Raw genomic sequence first — 17,528 nt, 5'->3', positions numbered from 1 at the left:
CAATAGATCCATTCTTTGTAGTAAATAGCCTTAAAAAGATGCTTAAAAATCTTGAAGAAAGAATAATTTTTTAAGAATCGTAGAAATTTACAGCACAAAAGGAGGACATTTCGGCCCATCGTGTCCGCGCCGGCCGACCAAGAGCTATCCAGCCTAATCCCACTTTCCAGCTCTTGGTCCTGCAGGTTACGGCACTTCAAGTGCACATCCAAGTACTTTTTAAATGTGGTGAGGGTTTCTGCCTCTACCACCCTTTCAGGCAGTGAGTTCCAGACCCCCACCTCCCTCTGGGTGAAAATATTCCCCCTCAAATCCCCTCTAAACCTCCTACCAATTACTTAAACATTCCATTGACTCTGGATCAGTTCCTATGGAGTGGAGGGTAGCCAATGTAACCCCACTTTTTAAAAAAGGAGGGAGAGAGAAAACAGGGAATTATAGACCGGTCAGCCTGACATCGGTAGTGGGTAAAATGATGGAATCAATTATTAAGGATGTCATAGCAGTGCATTTGGAAAGAGGTGACATGATAGGTCCAAGTCAGCATGGATTTGTGAAAGGGAAATCATGCTTGACAAATCTTCTGGAATTTTTTGAGGATGTTTCCAGTAGAGTGGACAAGGGAGAACCAGTTGATGTGGTATATTTGGACTTTCAGAAGGCGTTCGACAAGGTCCCACACAAGAGATTGATGTGCAAAGTTAGAGCACATGGGATTGGGGGTAGTGTACTGACATGGATTGAGAACTGGTTGTCAGACAGGAAGCAAAGAGTAGGAGTAAATGGGTACTTTTCAGAATGGCAGGCAGTGACTAGTGGGGTACCGCAAGGTTCTGTGCTGGGGCCCCAGCTGTTTACACTGTACATTAATGATTTAGATGAGGGGATTAAATGTAGTATCTCCAAATTTGCGGATGACACTAAGTTGGGTGGCAGTGTGAGCTGCGAGGAGGATGCTGTGAGGCTGCAGAGCGACTTGGATAGGTTAGGTGAGTGGGCAAATGCATGGCAGATGAAGTATAATGTGGATAAATGTGAGGTTATCCACTTTGGTGGTAAAAACAGAGAGACAGACTATTATCTGAATGGTGACAGATTAGGAAAAGGGGAGGTGCAAAGAGACCTGGGTGTCATGGTACATCAGTCATTGAAGGTTGGCATGCAGGTGCAGCAGGCGGTTAAGAAAGCAAATGGCATGTTGGCCTTCATAGCAAGGGGATTTGAGTACAGGGGCAGGGAGGTGTTGCTACAGTTGTACAGGGCATTGGTGAGGCCACACCTGGAGTATTGTGTACAGTTTTGGTCTCCTAACCTGAGGAAGGACATTCTTGCTATTGAGGGAGTGCAGCGAAGGTTCACCAGACTGATTCCCGGGATGGCGGGACTGACCTATCAAGAAAGACTGAATCAACTGGGCTTGTATTCACTGGAGTTCAGAAGAATGAGAGGGGACCTCATAGAAACATATAAAATTCTGACGGGGTTAGACAGGTTAGATGCAGGAAGAATGTTCCCAATGTTGGGGAAGTCCAGAACCAGGGGTCACAGTCTAAGGATAAGGGGTAAGCCATTTAGGACCGAGATGCGGAGGAACTTCTTCACCCAGAGAGTGGTGAACCTGTGGAATTCTCTACCACAGAAAGTTGTTGAGGCCAATTCACTAAATATATTCAAAAAGGAGTTAGATGAGGTCCTTACTGCTAGGGGGATCAAGGGGTATGGCGAGAAAGCAGGAATGGGGTACTGAAGTTGAATGTTCAGCCATGAACTCATTGAATGGCGGTGCAGGCTAGAAGGGCCGAATGGCCTACTCCTGCACCTATTTTCTATGTTTCTATGTTTCTATGTTTCTATGCCCCCTGGTTGTTGACGCCTCTGCTAAGGGAAATAGGTCCTTCCTATCCACTCTATCTAGGCCCCTCATAATTTTATACACCTCAATCAGGTGGTCTCTGGTCCAGAGAAAACAAACCCAGCCTATCCAATCTTTGCTCATAGCTAAAATTCTCCAGTCCAGGCAACATCCTCGTAAATCTCCTCTATACCCTCTCTCGTGCAATCACATCAGTTCTGTCAAATTCTAGTTGCAAATTTCATCAATTGCAAAGCAAACTTTGTTTTAAATCTTTATCTCATTTTTCGTAGCGCGGGATTCTTCATTTCACCTGAAGGAGGGGGTGAAAGGCCAGTTAGCGGAGGCTTCTGTTGCCACGTACAAGGCCTACTACATGTACAGGAAGGAGATGGATCCCGAAGCAGACCTCGCCCCTGTGGGCAACGACGGGATTGGAGCTGACGAGAAGTCTGGAGATGTAGAGGTTATGAGCCCTGCAATTGCTATAATGGAGCCTATCCTCCGGTTCCTTCAGCTGCTGTGTGAGAACCACAACACAGAGCTTCAGGTGAGGTCACTGCACTCAGAGGGCCATCAGAAACAACTGCAGCAAAGGTTCTCTCCATATTGCACGTCCAAAGAATAAGCTGCACCTTTTGAAAAAATATCCTGCTGCAAAAAAACGAAGCTGACTGTACGATTAACCTGTATGTGACTCCAGACCCACAGCAACGTGGTTGACTCTTAACTGCCCCTCTGTGGTTCAAGGGCAATTAAAGTTGGGCAATAAATGTCGGCCTTGCCAGCGACGCCCTCATCCCTTCTATATAGAAAAAAAAGAAACTTTCTGTAATGTATGCACCTGTGAGTATGCTCACAGACCAAATTTTAATTTGAGTTTTTATGTTTTAAAGTTTAAATTGTTTACTGTGCCGGGTTTCAGTGTCCCCCTCCCCTTTTAACCAGGGGGCACTTGTATAATTTGTGGTTTTAGTGAATAAAAAAAAACACCAAAAAAAGCAAAAATAGGACACTTGAAAACTGTTTGGAGTGTTCCCCCCCCCCCCCCCTTTAATCAGGGGGCACTTGATTTAATGTTTGTTTTGTTCTCAACGAAAGAGTTGTAGAGCGGTTGGGGAGCGGGCAGGTCAGAGGGTCTCCTCATAGGACTGGGCCCGGCCAAGGTTGCCATTAACCGGTCCAGGCAGTGGGCGGTCGAGGGGGTCATTCAGCCCGACTACCTGCCTCTCTTCCACGGGTACATCCAAGCCAGGGTGTCCCTGGAGATGGAACACGCAGTGTCCACCGGTACGCTCATGGCCTTCCACAAGAGATGGGCGCCGGAGGGACTGGAGTGCATCATCACCCCCAGCAACCAAATTTTAATTTGGTCTAAGTTTCCATTAAAGTTTTATTTGGAAATTTGTGGGTTCTAGTACCCTTGCCAAAAGGGGCACTTGCTTTAAAGTTCAACTTAAAATAGTTGCAGAGCTATTGAGTTGGGAGGGGCTTAGCCAGTCACGTGATGTTCACAAAACTCAATAAAACCCCAGCCAGTTGGGTTCGGGGGATCCACGATGAGGCAGTTGGTTGTGAGCCTGGTGGATGAACCGGTAATGTGTAGTGTGATTGTTAAACCTTTGTTAATAAACCAACTAGTTCTTAATAGCAATGTGTTGCTTTGAATTCTTAAGCAAAGAACCTATGAAGCAAATACATTTCTCCACAAGCTCCTGACTGATAGAAATGCCCCATTTTGAAAGGTTGGAGATCTTGAACGGTATATAAACGTTGCTTGTGTTTGAAATGCTTGATCGGCTTTCATTCCCACTTTTCTGCTCTTGTTCCAGAATTTCCTTCGACACCAGAACAACAAAACCAACTACAACCTGGTGTGTGAAACACTTCAATTCATGGACTGCATCTGCGGCAGCACCACGGGTGGGCTCGGGCTGCTGGGCCTCTACATTAATGAAAAGAATGTCTCGCTCGTCAACCAGACCTTGCAAACACTGACAGAATATTGCCAAGGGCCGTGTCATGAGAATCAGGTAAGATCCCAGCATTTGATGCCCATCAATTGAATGGTGTCCCCGTTGAGTCTAACTCTTTGCTGCACACGCAGTGCTGTCCTACTCGGCCGTTTCCTCCATGGGCTAACTAACCCCTGTACAACTTGGACAGAGTGTTCGGAGATCAGGCCCTCAAATCTGCCACCAAGCTCATGGTCTACAAGGCTGTAGTGATACCTGCCCTCCTGTATGACTCAGAGACACGGACCATATACAGTAGATGCCTCAAGTCGCTGGAGATATAACACCAACGATGTCTCTGCAAGATCCTGCAAATCCCCTGGCAGGATAGACGCACCAACATCAGCGTTCTCAACCAGGCCAGCATCCCCAGCATTGAAGCACTGACCACACTCGATCAGCTCCGCTGAGCAGGCCACATTGTTCGCATGCCTGACACGAGACTCCCAAAGCAAGCGCTCTACTCGGAACTCCTTCACAGCAAACGAGCCAAAGGTGGGCAGAGGAAACATTTCAAGGACACCCTCAAAGCCTTGATAAAGTGCAACATCCCCACCGACACCTGGGAGTCCCTGGCCAAAGACCGCCCTAAGTGGAGGAAGTGCATCCGGGAGGGCGCTGAGCACCTCGCATCTCGTCGCCGAGAGCATGCAGAAATCAAGCGCAGGCAGCGGAAAGAGCGTACGGCAAACCAGTCCCACCCTCCCTTTCCTTCAACGACTGTCTGTCCCACCTGTGATGGGGACTGTAGTTCTCGTATTGGACTGTTCAGCCACCCAAGGACTCATTTTTAGAGTGGAAGCAAGTCTTCCTCGATTCCGAAGGATTGCCTATGATGGTGATGTACAACTTGGGTCAGAGTTTAAAGGTGCAGTGCCCAAGAAATGTTCTGACGGGAGCATTGGAAAAAGCCTTGGGGCAAGACTTTCGGCACATCATCGCCCATTTAGCGCCCATATAAGCGTTGAGATGCAGGCTATCGCCCATATTTGCTTAAAAGTGGAAACTAGCACCTGATTACAGCCCATTTATCGCCGGCCCAACTTCCGGCACTGCTGAATGAGCTGCATCGCCTGGCCTACTTTTAAAAAAAAATATGAAGTCATCCTCGTGCAAGGCCGAGAATAGTGCTCATAATGGCCCAGATTATCACCGAGCGCTACTTTCGGCATTTCGCCCAACTGATCGCTGGCTCAAAAATAGGATGAAGAAAAGCTGCAATAACTCGGCACTACAGAGAGGATCTGTAGTAAAAGGCTGTCAGGAGAATCAATTTGAGTGATTTTAAGGGCCTTTTTGACACTTGCCAATCATCTAATCACTTTGTATTTGTTGAGGACAAATTAAGGGCATTTATCACAATTTAGGATGATTGGGGGGCCTGTAATTTCTCAACCAATATTGATCATTAATCACATGCTGCACAATACAGAGGAGAGAATAAAATGAGAAAAGTTACAGACAAGTACATTGCTGTCATGTCTGGGTTAATATTAATAATGGACTTTTCCCCCCCCGGTCCACAGTACAAGTAGAAGCAGAAGTAGGGTATGTCATCCCATGAGGAAGGAAATAGAGTTTACCTCAGTTGTCTGATAGATTTTATTTTATAAAGCAACAGGGGCTAGAATAAAAGAAAGGTTCTATAATGTTATTGATGGGGACCAGGTCCCCTGGTCTCTCTGTCGACCCCCGTGGGAAAAATTCTTTGCCTGCAAAAAAAAAAACCGCGCATGCGCAGAACGGCCATTGCTATGGACGCCAGCCTTGCACGGCTGAATACATCGCTAAGGCCCATTTCACATCGCGAAGGCTATCGCCCAAATTAAAAAGACGAAACTAGTGGTTTTTAAAATGGGCGATATCCTAGCAATTCTGAAAATTTTTAAAAAGCACTAAGGCTGGAAATATGGCCCATTTTTGGGCGATAGCGACCATAGTGGAAAGTCTAGCCCAGGTGTCTAGGGGCGGGACAGAGTAGATAGCAGCCCATACAAATCCACTTGACTTGTTAATTTTTTTATTGTTTATACTTGCCGTTTGTGAAAGTTGTAGATCAGAGTGAGGCGTTGGGAATGGGAATCGCTGCGACAACAGGAGGTACAAGAGAGCAAACAGAGTTTGACTTGGTATAACAAATCATAGAATGATTGATCTGATCTGGTACCAGAATGTGAGGTTTAAAGGGACATATAATGGTTGGAATATAACGGAGGGTAAATATCTCGCGGGTGAGATTGGTCTTTGGGGTGGAGTGCATCAGCCAACGTTGAGGTTAAAGGAAAAGAAATTCGGGTGCAGTGTAAAACAGGCGGACAAGTCACTGCCCCTCGTTTAGCACGCTTGCTGTTTCACCCCCGCCCACCCACCCTTGTGAAAAAGGATCCTGCATACAAGTTGTCATAGACAGAACTGCGCCAAATTGTATTGTGCCGGAGTTTCTCTGTAATTGTAGGGTAACAGAATTCTTTGCAAGAGGCTAAGCGATACCAGTTTATGTGGTGGTTGTGTCTGCTCAGGGTCAGAGGTTAAACCCCTGACATACTGGAAGTTACCCATGTTTAATTCTGTCTTGCACAGACTTGCATCACCACCCATGAATGCAATGGAATTGATATCATTATCGCCCTGATCCTCAACGACATTAATCCCCTTGGGAAGTACCGTATTGACCTAGTCTTACAGCTAAAGGTAAGATTGTCGTTTCATTTTCTAAACAGTTATTGTTTCCGAAATATTATCTTGCTTCTGTCAACTCAGTGAGGGTGAAGACTGGTTCCATTCGGACAATTTGGTTGCATGAAATCTTGCTTTTAGTTAAAAACAAGCAATAGCTTGGTATTTGCCTGCCTTCTACGTGTTTGTCCTGGTTGATAATATCAAAAAAAAACCTGCAGAAAATCCATAAACCGATATTAAGCTAATATACATCCCAAAAGCTCTACTTGCCCATGTGTGTCCGAATTTGAAGTAAACACTCCTAAAGATTCCATTATTTATGATGTTCGAGGAATGAACGGAAAAGCTCTCACTGCGCTATTTTGAAGAAGAGCAGGGGAATTCTTCCGGTATATTGACCAACAGTTATCCCTCAAACTACATCACTAAAACAGATCACATTATTATCACATTGCTGTTTGTGGGAGTTTGCTGTGCGCATATTGGCTGCTGCGTTTCCTACATTACAACAGTGACTACACTTCAAAAGTACTTCATTGGCTAGAAAGAGCTTTGGGATGTCCTGTGGCAGTGAAAGGAGCTATATAAATGCAAGTTCTTTCAAATTTTTCAACGTTTTTCCACAGAGATCTTGCAGGAAAAGAGTTACCTTTTAAATGTTGAGTTGTTAAAGCAAATGTAGTTAGAACAAGAAAGCCACCTAACACTAGTCAGTATGCTAATGGTAATTGTTTTCCCCAAAGACTATAAACAATAAGCAATTTAGTTACGGAGGCACTTATGTGCAGCAAAAATGGACACCATGCTCCACCCTTTGTCTATGATTGGTCTTTGGAAATAAGCCAAACCCTGAAGTGTCACAGGAATGTGCCACTGGAACCGCCCATCCCAAGGTCTCACTGACTTTGCAAATTGTAACTCGATCCACTTTGACTTCCTGAAGCAACAGAGGACAGAGCTCCCCAGAAGACAGCAAGGGCCAGCCAAAGCGCCTTAACCCAGTCCAAGTGCATCATTCCCCCCTCCCCCCACCCCACCATAGATGGGGCAGGCATTGTGTAAGGATTGATAACAGGTTTATTGGGTATGAGGTGAATAGTGACAGTGTCGTGACTTCTGGATTTCATCCACTCTAACGATGTCCCTTGTAGGGGGTTGGAAGAACGTGATCCGTCTTCCCTGAGTTCATTCTTTCCCCTCCGATCCCCCCCCACCCACCGGTGTCTCTTACCCCGCCCCCACCATACGTGTCTCTCTCTCCCCCGCCCTCCCCATCAGTGTGACCCTCCCCCAGTCTTTCTCCTCCCCCCCCACCTCTGTCTCCACCCACCCCTCCGCCTCTCTCTGTCCCCCCCTCCGCCTCTCTGTCCCCCCCCTCCGCCTCTCTCTGTCCCCCCCTCCGCCTCTCTCTGTCCCCCCCTCCGCCTCTCTCTGTCCCCCCCTCCGCCTCTCTCTGTCCCCCCCTCCAGCCTCTCTCCCTCCCCCTCGCCCCCGCCCAGCCTCTCTCTCCCTTCCCCTCGCCCCCCCCAGCCTCTCTCTCCCTTCCCCTCCCCCCCCCCAGCCTCTCTCTCCCTCCCCCCCCCCCCAGCCTCTCTCTCCCTTCCCCCCAAGCCTCTCTCTCCCTTCCCCCCCAAGCCTCTCTCTCCCTTCCCCCCCCAGCCTCTCTCTCCCTTGCCCCCCCCCCAGCCTCTCTCTCCCTTCCCCCCCCCCCCCAGCCTCTCTCTCCCTTCCCCCCCCCCCCCAGCCTCTCTCTCCCTTCCCCCCACCCAGCCTCTCTCTCCCTTCTCCCCCCCACTGCCCCTCAGCCTCTCTCTCCCTTCTCCCCCCCCCAGCCTCTCTCTCCCTTCCCCCCGCCCCCAGCCTCTCTCTCCCTTCCCCCCGACCCCCAGCCTCTCTCTCCCTCCCACCCCACCCAGCCTCTCTCTCCCTCCCCCCCTCAGCCTTTCTCTCCCTCCTTTCCCCCTCCCCCCCTCCAGCGCCTCTCTTCCCTTCCTCCAACCCCCTCCAGCTTCTCTCTCTCTCCTCCGCCCATGCCGCTTCTCTGCTCGCTGCCGCCACCCGCGGGCCCTCTCGGGCCCCAAGGCCACCACGCTTGGCCTCCCAAGAGAGGTCAGGGTCGGAGCGGGGGAGTAGAGAGTCGGGGCCTCGGGTCCTGCTGCTCGGCACCATGTGGAGGGAATGATTCGGGGCCCGGGAGAGGACGGGGGAGAAGGGGGGGTACATGGCTTGTCACATGTCTGTCTAAAAGAAAGTGCAGTATGGGCATGGAGGGGGGTGGGGTGGCTGAGGCTGGACAGACACATGTCTGTCAAAAAAAGTGTAGTACAAATAGTTACGACCGTTATTACCTGTCTTGGCAATCGATAATTGTGTTGGAAAATCTTCAATCCCTTTCACACAGGCACTGGCAGTCAGGTTGTGAGGCAGTCAGGCTCAGCGAAGGTTCAAGTGCAGGGGTAGTTCAAAATAATTTTGTTTAAGGCAAGCACCGCCACCCACTGATGTGATGGTTATTTTGTATTACGCAAAGGTAAATTGTACTGTCATAACTGATGCTCTGTATGTTCATGTACTGTAAAATGGAATCATTGCATCATAGAATGGTTACAGCACAGCAAGAGCACCTCAGCTAGTCCCACCCCCTCACCCTTTCCCCGTGGCACTGCAAAAAATAAAAATTATTTCAGGTACTTATCCAGCTCCCTTTTGAAAGCTATGATTGAGTCTGCCTCCACCACCCTCTCAGGCAGTGCGTTCCAGATCCTAACCACTCGCTGCGTAAAAAAGTTTTTCCACATGTCGCCTTTGGTTCTTTTGCCAATCACCTTAAATCTGTGTCCTCTGGTTCTCGACCCTTCCGCCAATGGGAACAGTTTCTCTCTTTCTACTCTGTCCAGACCCCTCATGATTTTGAACACCTCTACCAAATCTCTTCTCAATCTTCTCTGTCCTAAAGACAACAACCTCAGCTTCTCCAGTCCTTCCACGTAACCGTAGACCCTCAGCCCTGGAACCATTCTTGTAAATCCTTTCTGCACCCTCTCTAAGGCCTTCACATCCTTCCTAAAGTGCGGTGCCCAGAATTGGACACAATGGCCCCAAGTTTCGCCATGATTTGCTCCTGATTTTTAGGAGCAACTGGTGTAGAACGGAGTATCTTAGAAATCGGAATTCTCGCCATTTAGTTTGCTCCAGTTCCAGTCAGTTAGAACAGTTTCACTTTGGAACAGAATTTTTTTTTCAAAAGGGGGCGTGTCTGGCCACTTACGCCTGTTTTCAAAGTTTCGTCAGTGAAAACTTACTCCAAATTAACTTAGAATGGAGTAAGTGAAGGTTTTTGTACGCTCGAAAAAACCTTGTCTAAACTTTAGAAAATCAGGCGTAGGTTACAAATCAGGCGTAGGGAATAGGGGGGGGGGGTTTAAAGGGAAGTTTACAAACATTAAACACTTCAGTTTTACAAATAAAGAGCCATCATCAATAATAAATGATAAAAACATCAATAAACCAACCAATAAATCAATCAAAAAAAATTAATAAGAAATAAAAAAAAATTTAAATCAATAAATAAAACATTTTCTACTTACCGACTGCAGCACCGGGAGCCCTCCAACAGCGTGCTGGGATGCCCCCCCCCACCCCCCCCCCCCCCCCAGTGTGTCACAGTCAATGTCTTTATCTCTCTGTCTGTCTGTGTGTGTCTCTCACTCTCTGTCTGTCAGTGTCTGTGTTTTTGACAGCGAGGGGAGGGGGAGGAGGGTGGTAAATGGAGAGAGGGGGGGAGCAGAGGGAGGGATGGGGGAGAAGGGGGGAGGAGGAGAAGGAGAAAAAGGGAGGGGGGAGGGAAGGAGAAGGGGGAGGGAGGCTGAACGGGCCGGGCCCGGCCAGGCCCGAGACTTCGGGCAGGGCCCAAGAGTTCGGGCAGGGCCCGTCCCCAGCACCAGATTTACAGATAGGTGGCATTGGATTGGGTCGGGGGGAGCGGGGGTCGGGGTCGGGGGGGGGGGTGGTGGGAGGGAGGGAGGGAGGTTCGGTTTGGATCGGGGGGAGGGAGGGAGGGAGGGGGAGGTCAGGTCGGGGGGAAGGAGGTCAGGTCGGGTCCAGTCGGGGGGGAAGGGGGGGAGTCGGGTCCGGTCCGGTCCGGGGGCGTGGGGGGGAATCGGGGTCTGGTCCGGTCCAGGGGCGGGGGGGAAGCGGGAGCCGGGTCGTGGTCCGGTCCGGAGGCGGGGGGCGGGAAGCAGGAGTCGAGTCGGGTCGGGAGGAAGCAGGAGCTGGCCGTGGAAGGAGCCTTATTCACGCAGCCCCAGTGAGGCCATTCGGCCAGGGCTCGGGGCTGCGTGCTTCAGCCCCTCCCACACAGTTTCAGACGCCTGGAGCTACTGCACATGCGCGCCCACTGTAGCGCGCATGTGCAGAGGTCCCGGCACTGTTTTCAGCGCAGGGACCTGGCTCCGCCCCCTGCAGCTCGTGCTGCGCTGCGCCGAGCTACAAACGACCTGCAGGGAGCTGGAGAATCTGGAAGTTTTTTTTTTAGGCGCACTTTGTGGCGCGAAAACCGGGCGTCCAGGTCGGGACTGCGCCGTTTTAGGCGCGGCTCGAAACTTGGGCCCAATACTCCAGTTGAGGCCGAACCAGTGTTTTATAAAGGTTCATCATCACTTCCTTGGTTTTGTCTTTATTGCCTCTATTTATGAAGCCCAGGATCCATATGCTTTTTTAACTGTTTTCTCAACCTGTCCTGCCACCTTCAATGATTTGTGCACATATACCCCCAGGTCTCTCTGTTCCTGCACCCCCTTTAGTTTGTATTGCCTCTCCTCATTCTTCCTACCAAAATGTATCACTTTGCACTTTTCTGCATTAAATTTAATCTGCCACGTATCCGCCCATTCCATCAGCCTGTCTATGTCTTCCTGAAGTCTATCACTAACCTCCTCACTGTTCACTATACTTCCAAGTTTTGTGACATCTGCAAATTGTGAAATTGTGCCCTGTACACCCATGTCATTAATACATATGAAGAAAGGCAGTGGTCCCAGTACCGACCCCTGGGGAACACCACTGTATACCTTCCTCCAGTCTGAAAAACAACCGTTCACCACTACTCTCCGTTTCCTGTCACTTAGCCAATATTGTATCCATGCTGCCACTTATATAGTGCGTTTCATGACCTCGGGACACCCCAAAGGAAGTACATTTTAAAGTGCAGTTACCGCTGCAATGTAGGAACTTAAAAAATGTAATAAAGCAACTTAACAATTTGTGAGACAGATAAAAGTGAGAGAATATATGAGGGGGAAAAGCAGTGAGATACAGACATTAAAAAGTGTGTGAGGCTTATAGAGAGAAAGAAGGAAAGACAGAGAGCAGGTTACAGAAAGAATTAGGCACTGAAAAGCAGAGAAACAGTTACAGAAGAGAAATACAATCTGTTTTTGTCCATAAGCAAAGTGACAAGCAGTGCCACAGGTGGTCCAGCAGGCGGGATGTGTCCAGCACACTCCAAAGTGGCACGCTTCATCGCAGATGCAAAACAATCTTTAAAAAAAGAGAAAGCGAACCAGGTATTTCAACCTGGGTTCTTCTGACTTGGAGCCAAAAGTTTATCTGCTAATTCTAATCTTAAAACAGCAATTACACTCTAAATGACCTCAGGCTGTGCTTAACAGCAATTTGGCTTTAAAGTGGAAAAGCTCCACCTCAGAAATAAGAACTTGCATTTATATAGTGCTTGTCATGACATCAGGGCGTCCCAAAGCAATTTACAGCCAATTAAGTACTCCTGAAATGTAGTGACTGTTGTAATATAGGAAACGAAGCAGTGAATTTGCACATTAATACACTGAATTACTGGGTGTGATAATCCTATTCTAAAACAGCACATCCTTTGACTCAGCATTAGAAACCTCACACCAGATCACTCGTTCCAAAAAATAATAATTTATTTTGGAGTTGCACTTAAAAAAATGGGACTTTTTACATTAACTGGTTGCATTTTAATAAAATCTCTGTTTTTTTTACATAGAACAATGCTTCTAAGCTTTTACTTTCCATTATGGAAAGCAGACATGACAGTGAGAATGCAGAAAGAATTCTGTACAACATGCGCCCGAAAGAACTGGTAAGATCCCGCAACATTATTCTGTATCATTCTATGGCATCACGCGTTGGTGATGCCCCAACTAACCACAGCTCCTAAAAGGATCTTTTTCCTTCCAGTGACCATGTCCAATTGTTGCTGCGTTTTCAATCGTTGCAGAACAGATTAGGTGGATTTATGATTGTAACGATTTAAAGATTATATTTTTGTCAAATGGTTAACAAAAAGTCCATATTTCAAAACATACGAACAATGGCGGACAGATATAGACCATCTTGTCCATTGAGCCTGTCCCACACAATTGCGATACCCCGTGTATCACAACATATACTCTCCACCCAACCCCAAACCATGTGATCTCCTGGGAGAGGCAAAATAGCAGATTAAAAAAACCCAGGCCAATTTGGGAAAACAAATCTGGGAAATTCCTCTCCGACCCATCTAGACGATCCAGACTAGTCCAGGAGATCACTCTGGCCATTAAATTCCCTGCAATACCTACCTTCTGTAAGAGGTGATCCCCGTCACAGCCAGAAACAAGTCCAGCTTTCGCTGGAAGGAATTCAGGGAGTCTGCATCCACTACATGGAACGGCAGCTTGTTCCAGAGATCTACTATTCTCTGGGAAACGAACAACCTCCTGACGTCTAACCTAGATCTAGCCTTATACAACTTAAAATTGTCCCCCCTGGTCCTGCCTAACCTATTTAATTGGAATAAACTGTCAGCTGGAACACCGTCTATTCTCTTCATTATCCTATAAACCTCAATCAGATCCCCCCGAAGTCTAATCTGCTCCATAGAGTACCAGCGGTTACAAAACTTTTTCTAACAAATGAGCTTTAAAAGACATCACAAGAATAAATGACTAGGTTTAATCAGCTTAGGCTGAACACGTTTAACAGTGAACTTATGTTTCAAAGTTTCACATTGTACTGGTCCAACTGGAGTATAATCACCTTCTCTAACTGGTCCCTCCACGACTACAAAAAATATTGAATTGATGCCAGTTATGCTGCTCATCTGTGTCAGTGCAACTTGAAAGTAACTCCAGGCACAAGATATGTAGTATAAGAACATATGAATTAGGAGCAGGAGTAGGTCATATGGCCCCTCGAGCCTGCTCCACCATTCAATACGATCATGGCTGATCTTTGACCTCAACTCCACTTTCCTGCCTTGTCCTCATATCCCTTAATTTCTTGAGTCCAAAAATCTATCGTCTCAGCCTTGAATATACTCAACGACGGAGCATTCACAGCCTTCTGGAGCAGAGAATTCCAAAGATTCACTACCCTCTGAGTGAAGAAATTCCTCCATCTCATTTGCATATGCAATGGGCCTATCGCCTGCTTCAGATGTGAGGTAAAGGACATGTATTTTTTTGTCCTTGCCCAATATAGCGGGTGTAATGTATGCACCTGTGAGTATGCTCACAGGTTTGTAGAGCTGTTGACTCTATGTGGGAGTCCTCCCTTTATTTATTGGGGACTTGGCCTGGAGGGTGTTGCATGGAGCAGTCCCGTGCAATAAGTTTTTAAGTTGGTTCATGGGCTCCCAGGTCGCCTGCAATTTCTGCGGTCTGGAGGAGTCCGTGCTCCATATTTATGTTGAATGTGTGAGGTTGCAGCCCCTATTCCACTATTTGAAGGAGTTGCTCCTCGATTTTTGGTTGCACTTCAGTCCCATGCTCCTGATCTTTGGGCACCCTGTGCAGAGGAGAGTGGGCAGGTCGAAAGGCCTCCTCGTAGGACTGCTCCTGGGCATGGCCAAGGGGCCCATCAGCCGGTCCAGGCAGCAGGCAGTCAAGGGGGTCGTTCAGCCCGACTGCCTGCCTCTCTCTTCCGCGGTTACATCCGAGCCAGGGTGTCCCTGGAGATGGAGCACGTAGTGTCCACCGGTACGCTCACGGCCTTCTTTCCGCAGCATCACCACCGGAAACCAAATTTTAATTTGATCCAATAAGGTAAAAAGTTTATTTGATTTAATTTGTCGGTCTTAGTGTCCCTTTTAAGGGGGGCACTTGGATTATAGTTTTCACTAAAGTTGTGAGTGGCTTAGCCAGTCACGTGATGTTCACAAGACTCAATAAAACCCCAGCCATTTGGGTTCGGGGGATCCACGATGGGGCAGGTGGTTGTGAGCCTGGTGAATGAACTGGTAATGTGTCGTGTGATTGTTAAACCTTTGCTAATAAACCAATTAGTTCTTAATAGCTATGAATTCTTAAGCAAAGAGCCCATGAAGCAAATAAATTTCTGGCTGGAAATGTGCGCATGCTCCCTGCTCGCTCAAACTGCAGGGATTTGAGGCCCCCACTGCAAGAGTGGTTTGCCCTGAGGGCTCCTAGGGCCAATATTGGGGAGCCTTGGACCTTGCCATTGCGGCCGGGGCGAATGTATCCTGCACACCCAAATTGTTGGGCTGAAATTTGTTGAGGTATTCTCTTGGTCAGGGAGGGGGCAATCAGCCAGGGTTCCCAATCCTGATCACTACCCACATGACCCTGACTGAAGCCATCAGCCACCCACCTTACTTTGTGCCCACAACTGCTCCACATCATCGCAAGAAGCAGTGTAGAGTGAGTATAACGCCCACCTGCCTATACTTTGCTCTGCACACTGATACACACAACACAAGTCCCTTTCACTATTCACCACCCAAAGCTGATTATCTTTTCTTTTGAAGGTTGATGTCATAAAGAACGCTTACAGTCAAGATGAAGAGATCGACGATGATGAGAACTTGGAGGAGCATATTTCCCCGAAGGATGTGGGCCATAATATTTATATTTTGGCCCATCAGGTATGTTGATTCATCACAACTATTTGCATATAAATTTTCCTTAACTACACGTCACTTTGGGTACTTGGGTATATCCGACAAGCAGAATCTCTTGTGCAATTTTCTCATTGGGTCAGAGACACATGATGGGTTCACCCAACTCTATCTGTCAGCCAGCTTGTTATTGCCACTGACAGTACACGTATAAAGAAAGGCACGCCCCAAAGTGCTTTACACACAGTGAAGTACTTTTGGAGTCTAGTCAATGTTGTAATGTAGGAAACGCGGCAGCCAATTTACACACATCAAGGCACTGCAAATAGTAATGTGGTAATGGCTAGAAAATGGGGGAGAGAGTCACGTCGTTTGTGCACAGACGATTTCTCGCATGGGGCCGCGACCGCTTCCTGCGAAATTCCGCGGGAGTTAGTGGCGCGCAAACCGGCAGCGCCCCACTCCCACCGGCAGTGCCCCAGGCTGCGGCACTGGCGTTGATGGCATCATCACCGTGCGCGGTGAACCGTTTTTGTCCCAGAGCCTCATGGGTCGCGAACCAGGCCGCACTCCGCTCAAACATTAAAGGGGAGGCGCAGCCGCCATTTTCCTTCCATGGCCTCGCGTTGTCGATTTCGCGGGGTCCGTGCCGCCATGTTGCAGCCCGGCACTCCGCTTCTGTGCTGGGCTGCTGCCACAGTAGCCCCGAGTCCCCGGTGGATAAGTGGTGGCCCCCTGGCCCCATTTGCGGAGCTCGCAGCTTGCCCTCCCCTTTAACAGAAGGGGAGGGCCCTGTGCTCCCAGCAGCACTTGGTGCCCTGTTCCCGCCCCCGAGAGGGAGTGGAGCCCATGACATTGCACTCCACTTCCTCTCGGGGGGGCGGTAACCCTAATTTCGCCGGTCGCAGGATGCCCCGCCTTGCCTCGGTTACCACCCGCAAACGGAGCTTCACCAAATTTCGTCCCCAATCTGTATTAGGTGTTGGTTAAGGGATAAATATTGTCCAGGACACCGGGGAGAACTCTCCCTGCTCTTGGGATCTTTTATATTCACCTGAGTGAGCAGGCGGGGCCTCAGTTTAACGTCTCATCCAAAAGACGGTACCTCCGACAGTGCTGCGCTCCCTCAGCACTGCACTGGAGGGTCAGCCTCGATTTCTGTGCTGGAGTGGGATTTGAACCCAGGACCTTCTGGCTCAGAGACGAGAGTGTTACCCACTGAGCCACAGCTGACACGGCTGCAGCGCTTTGTTTGGTATCAATTCTGTGCAAGTTGCAACCAGGTTCTTGCTTTTCACCTGCTGAGTGTAATATTTGGCGCATTCATTTTTAACGTTGTGCTTGTGGTTTTTGTCCTGATGTCGAAAGTGAGTTGCCACTTCTGTATCCGTTTTCCCTGTGAACGTTTTTTTTCCAGCAGCAGGTTATTGTTCCTGTAAGTAAGTGACTGCTGTATTTTTTTTAAACCTGTGGTCACTGGGCTCAGATTTGAAAGGTTTGCAACTGCATCCGTACAGTGCTGTTGCAATTAAAGCTGTTCCTTCATTACAATACCAAAAGCTTATCTTCCCGCCCACTGACAAGATTATGGTATGATCAGCTCCACTCCATGAACTTGATCAGCAGACCTTTTAAACATTTTAAAAATTTATTCTCGGGATGCGGGCGTGGCTGCAAAGTCAGCCTTTAGTGCCCACCCCTGGTTGCCGTGAGAAGGTGGTTGTGGGCCATCTTCTTGACGGTTTCTAGGCAATCTAGGCCACTTCAGAAAGCAATTAAGAGTTAACCACGTTCATGTGGGACTGGAGTCACGTATAGGCTCAGACCGGGTAAGGACGGCAGGTTCCTTTCCCGAAAGGTGAACCAGTTGGGTTTTATGGTCATGTCTACCGATGCAGGCTTTTTATTTCTGAATTCAAATTCTCAGACTGCCACGGTGAGAATTAACCTCACATTCTTTGGATTATTACTCCAATAATATGATCACTGCACCACCAGAGCCCGGTATACTGCACTCTTGTCTGGCAGAAAGATCTTGCATTTATCCACATCTTCTGCATCCTCAGGATACCTCAAAGCATTTTACAGCCAATGAAGTACCTGT

The 17,528-nt window shown here is 48.3% G+C and overlaps 1 protein-coding gene across 3 annotated transcripts in view; it reads left to right on the top strand.

Moving 5' to 3' along the window:
- itpr2 (inositol 1,4,5-trisphosphate receptor, type 2) overlaps nt 1-17,528 on the top strand; it is a 404,634-nt gene that overhangs the window by 306,693 nt on the left and 80,413 nt on the right. For all 3 annotated transcript variants that reach the window (XM_070897635.1, XM_070897634.1, XM_070897633.1), the window contains 5 exons: nt 2,146-2,402; nt 3,685-3,885; nt 6,448-6,558; nt 12,572-12,667; nt 15,335-15,451. In XM_070897635.1, the coding sequence (XP_070753736.1) occupies nt 2,146-2,402; nt 3,685-3,885; nt 6,448-6,558; nt 12,572-12,667; nt 15,335-15,451 (782 nt within the window). The remainder of the gene's footprint in view (nt 1-2,145; nt 2,403-3,684; nt 3,886-6,447; nt 6,559-12,571; nt 12,668-15,334; nt 15,452-17,528) is intronic.

Source organism: Pristiophorus japonicus, chromosome 13, assembly GCF_044704955.1.
Source record: "Pristiophorus japonicus isolate sPriJap1 chromosome 13, sPriJap1.hap1, whole genome shotgun sequence".
Classification (NCBI taxonomy): domain Eukaryota; kingdom Metazoa; phylum Chordata; class Chondrichthyes; family Pristiophoridae; genus Pristiophorus; species Pristiophorus japonicus.
This window is presented reverse-complemented; position numbering and strand designations above follow the sequence as displayed.